Source organism: Chaetodon trifascialis, chromosome 1, assembly GCF_039877785.1.
Source record: "Chaetodon trifascialis isolate fChaTrf1 chromosome 1, fChaTrf1.hap1, whole genome shotgun sequence".
Lineage (NCBI taxonomy): Eukaryota > Metazoa > Chordata > Actinopteri > Chaetodontiformes > Chaetodontidae > Chaetodon > Chaetodon trifascialis.
In genome coordinates this window covers 33,412,646-33,417,537 of record NC_092056.1, presented here as the reverse complement: position 1 = coordinate 33,417,537, position 4,892 = coordinate 33,412,646, and the positions used below count along the sequence as shown (strand labels likewise).

At 39.6% G+C, this 4,892-nt stretch overlaps 1 protein-coding gene across 1 annotated transcript; it reads right to left on the bottom strand.

Annotated features, from left to right (window-relative positions):
* Positions 1–455: 455 nt before the first annotated feature.
* Positions 456–3,655, bottom strand: fgf4 (fibroblast growth factor 4). Its single transcript, XM_070966822.1, has 3 exons — positions 3,259–3,655; positions 1,461–1,564; positions 456–632 (listed from the first exon to the last, which is right to left on the bottom strand). The coding sequence occupies exons 1-3, from the start codon at positions 3,653–3,655 to the stop codon at positions 456–458; spliced, it is 678 nt and encodes a 225-aa protein (XP_070822923.1).
* Positions 3,656–4,892: the final 1,237 nt, after the last annotated feature.

Here is a 4,892-nt window from a genome sequence, read left to right as displayed (position 1 = left end):
TAAGCAATCAGTGACGCCAAAGACACTCGCGCCTCATTTCTTTTTTAGGTTGACTCCAAAAGGTCCTGTTTTGTTTCAAATAATACATAGTAAAGTGATAAATGTCACCTGTGCAATGCTGCATATTCTCTCATCAGTGCAAAGAAATTCAACATCTGACGACAAGATTTCGGTCTGTAGCAGCAAATATCAGATAAATTAGAATATGAAAACATAAATAACATGTTTAGCATCTTGGATCTTACTGACCCACTGTGAAAAGACAACCACCCCCCTTTATATATATATATATATATATATATATATATATATATAAAACTGTTGCTAAGCATATACATAGCAAAAGATCAAATATGATACACTTACATAAAGCTTGGAGTGAAAGTGCATCATGGTGTGGAGTCCCCAACCCCCTCCCAATCTCTAAATTGAGGTGAGGACTATTTATGAGGCCACTAGATTCTTGGCAAGAAATGTGTCACTGTCATGGCGGGTGACACTCGGTTTCCTCTTTTTGTTTTGCCGTTCTTACTTAGGCCGATGTACATCCTTGGGTAAGCCACTGACTCATAGGCATTGTAGTTGTTAGCAAGGAGCTTCTCTCTGAACTTGCACTCATTATTGTAGTGTAGCTGAAAGAGAAAAGAGGGAGATATATGAATTTTTTGAAAATGCTGATTGTGTGAAGGCAGAGACAAAACCAAAATGCTTGAACATGGGAAGGGGGGTGGATAGGGGGTTTGGGCGGATGGAGTATTGTTCATTGTGATTGCTATCAAACAATTGCTTTATTTCTGAGTGCTATTGTACAGGAGCTGTTTCATTCAGTGATTTAAACAAAAAAAAATAATTGATTGTGAAGTAATGAATGATGTGAGTGAGACAGGACTCAGGACACCATGCTCTGATTGTACTACTTTCTCTCAGTGGGTGTGATAATAGCTTGAGAGCTGAGAATAATGAGACTGTTCACAACTGAATTCAGTTATTAACTCATCTTTGACTGTTGCTTTATAAGTATACGGTTTTGTATTCTGATTGTGCACCTGGGATGTCCTCACATCGGTGCTCAATATCCCAGATCAAGATTGGGTTGCACCAGTTATTTATAAATTCAGTAAGTTTGTGTTCATGTTCGTCCTTATTCTTTAATTAGTTGGTTTCAAACCAGAAATTAAATTTGCACCATTGTACCATTAAAACTTAAGAAATGAAAACTTAATTAATGAGAAAATCATTTCATTTAATCAGCAGCATCACAAGTTGTAACATAACAAAAGGTTTTACAAAATTTGCACATGTAACAACTCTGTGTGTGTGTGTGTGTGTGTGTGTGTGCGTGCGTGCGTGCGTGCGTGCGTGCGTGCGTGCGTGCGTGCGTGCGTGCGTGCGTGCGTGCGTGTGTGCGTGCGTGCGTGTGTGTGTTCGTTGTGAGCATGAGACAGTGACTGTACACTCACAGATCCATACAACTTTCCTCGTCGGCTCATGGCCACAAACAGTCCACTGCGAATGCCCAGCAGAGTCACTACTCCTCTCTCCACTGGAGAGATCTGCAGAAGACCTTCAGGAAAAACAAGCCACAGACACTAAAACATATTGGTTTGATAGAGAGATCCAAGCTAACCTGCCCCACACACAGACATTGACATTATTGTATGTGTCCCAGAAGATGAGCTGGATATCCAGAAACTCATCAGCAAGCTAAAGAATTCAGTTTCTCAAGATCTGATCTGTAAATGCTGATGAGCACTTACATATTTAAATATTTTACAAGTATTAATTAAGTATTAAAAGTAACTCTTTGAGGCTCAATAACTAAAGTAGATTCATTTTAGTGCTTGTGGGCCTTCATTGGGTTTGGCAAGGTGTATCACTGTGTAAGCCTGATCTCATTCTGTATCCTTAAACATATGTATGTGTGAAAATTTGTGGACTATGTCGACTCAGACTGGGTGAATTCCTACAAAAGTAAATGAAATCCTGATCAAAATCCCATGCTTACATCTATTTTATCCCAAGAACACCAAAAACTATAACTAAAATATATATATATTATAATATATAAATAAATTAAAAAAAACCTCTCTGGCTCAGAATAGTGCAAGAAAAATAGGGTTGTCATTTAGTGTGTGAAAAGCTGTTGTTTTAACAGTCACTAAAAGACCAATATTTTCTCTGAGATTTGGTGTAAGATTTGACCAAATAACAATTTCTTTTCAGTCATCAGTCATTATTGCATTCTTTCAGAGGTTTGTGGATGTAAATGCAACTGCATGCAGAGATATTTGCAGGTTGACTTAGCCCCTGCTGATAGTTTCTCACTTGGCCTTGACAAGCTGCTTTGTTACAGCAGACTGTGTGTGTGTGTGTGTGTGTGTGTGTGTGTGTGTGTGTGTGTGTGTGTGTGTGTGTGTGTGTGTGTGTGTGTGTGTGTGTGTGTGTGTGTGTGTGTGTGTGTGTGTGTGTGTGTCCTTTGTTCCTGTGATCATTTTGAAGCATTTTACAGTGGCTTGGATTTTTAGTAGAGATTTTCTGTAATGAATATCTGTCTTTGTCTTTTGTCTTTAAATAGTACAGAGGGGAAAAAGACACCATTTAAGTTCCATAGCTCAGGGTTTTGTCAATTAATTACAGTATGACAGCAGTTCACAAACATGGGATGACAGGGATTATATTTGACGTGTAAGAAAATAAATGTTTGTTGCTTTTCATGTATACAAATATGAGGCAGTGAACGACTTTGGGGTTAATCTCTCTTAACAGATGGGTCTATGCGCTGTGCTATGTCCTAACTTTAGGTGCTGGCTCGCCGCTGGCCTGGATCACAGCAGCTCTGGTTACACACAAGGCGGACAGCACCAGCACATACATGCTTGGAGACATTAAGGAAGGTCTACAGATGTTGTACTAGTTCTGAGATCTGTAAGATGTTCACTGATTGACACCATAAGCAGCATCTCATTCAGTTGTGAAGTAAAGGTTGGGATCAGGTGTCTGCAGGTGCCTAACATTTCATCAGTCTGTGACTGTCTGTGACATGCTCTTATAGGCCAGTTATCATTTTGGTTATTTAGTTTGTGAAGATGTTTTATTACTTCAAAGCTTATTACACAGAACAGAACAGAATGTCTTGACTAAGGGAACTTTGCTTTTGTTATTTATGTTGTTTGAAACCAGCAAGTCCATTAGCCTACTGTAGTGAGAACATAAATAATCACCTTATATCTAACTGATAAAATAACTGACACAACTTACTGTGACGATTTTCGTTGTGTACTCCTGTTATTCTTCCGTCTGGCAACACCTGAATATGAAAACCGATCCCCACGTTGCAATAGAGGCGCCGCAATCTTTTTATGCCCAGGAGGTAGTCGCTGTCCCGGCTGATCTCCTCCCGCTTCTCTCCCGGGACCCGCGCCAAGGACCGGGAGTAAAGGGCCTCCAAGCGATCCACCGTCCCGTTCAGGCCGGGGACGCATCCCGCCAGTCCGGTCACCAGGACCAGGACCAGGACAGTCCGCAGGGCCGCCAGAGAGCCCATCCCGGGTCTGGCTCTGAAAGCAGCCTCACGGCGTTTGCCTTTCCAATGAAGCGAGAATAAAAAGAAGAAGCAGCAGCGCGGCAGAGAGGAGTGTGTGGAAGTTGCGCTCATTCCAAGACCGACAGGCGCACTAGCTTAAACGCCGGAGCGACATTGACCTGTATGGACGCTGTGCAGCCATGCCTCTATATTTATACCTGCGGACGCATTACATCACAGCTCGAATTTTACAGAGTAGCCTACTAGCCACTTTCACATTCAGGCGCACCAAACAGAGCCGGGGGGTTTATTGAAATGAAATAATAGCTGCCTTATCTGAGAGCAAAGTTGGGAATTTGTTGGGGGGGGGGGGGGGGGGGGGAGAATTAAGACCTTTTTATAGTAAAAATGATAATAATAATAATAGTAATTCTTTGTTTGAGGCGTTCATTGTCAGCATCAGAATATCATAATTTATGTATTGGAGGATGTAAAATAGGAAGCGGCCGAGTTAACAGACCGTGGTGTCGAGACAGGAGACAGTTCTATAAATGAACAATAACAGGAAAAAACACAGGTCCAGTTCAACCAAATGAAAAGCACTAAAACTTAGGACGGTTAGAAGGGAAATCATGCCCCGGGCCCTTATAGAAAACAATGGTAAGACTAAATAGAGAGTTTGCAGCATGATAAGTACGCTGTCATTGTTGGCCAAGACTTTACAAAGTTCTGACGTTGCAACTGCAACACAACACTCAAGTATGTCAACTGTCATATGAGTCGATAGACCATCTGTCACAGTGTCCGTTTTTGTAATAAAATAAACCTTGCGTGTCATGTGAAAATATATTTATGTTTTTGTTTAAATGAAATACTTCCTGAAGGGTTTACCTGTTTTTTAGAAGCTGTATTCAACAGGCTTTCAGGATGATTTGTTAAGTGAAAATTATTTTATTCAAATAGCCTTAAGTTTCTTTTATTTGTTTATTCTTATTATTTTATTTATTTTATTTTATTTTTCTTTTCGTTGCCAAAACCACCTCTGAACTTTTGTAGGCCCACATCAAAATAAGTAGTATCAAATTGATGCAATATATTTGTTTTAAAGACAGCAAAACTTAAACTTAAAAATGTCAAAATAAAAGATAATATTATAATAATATAATATCATTGATTTTTCTTGAAATTATTTATTGTTTGCATTATAATAACCAACTAATGTCATGGCAGCATGTCTTTGATGTGTCATCCTTGACAATACCAGTCTTTCAGATGCAATGGTGCATTGCCTTGGATGTTCTTTGAAATAAACCAAACTAAATTGCTTACCCTCCCTTTATTTCAGCATTTCATCAATTCTATTATCCTT

Bases quoted from the DNA above. Each gene is read 5' to 3' on its own strand.
- fgf4 (XM_070966822.1), bottom strand. From the start codon at position 3,655: ATGAGCGCAACTTCCACACACTCCTCTCTGCCGCGCTGCTGCTTCTTC. The intron at 1,565-3,258 runs GTAAGTTGTGTC...TTTTTCCTGAAG, and splicing joins ACACAACGAAAATCGTCACA to GTCTTCTGCAGATCTCTCCA. The intron at 633-1,460 runs GTGAGTGTACAG...TTTCTCTTTCAG, and splicing joins GAGGAAAGTTGTATGGATCT to CTACACTACAATAATGAGTG.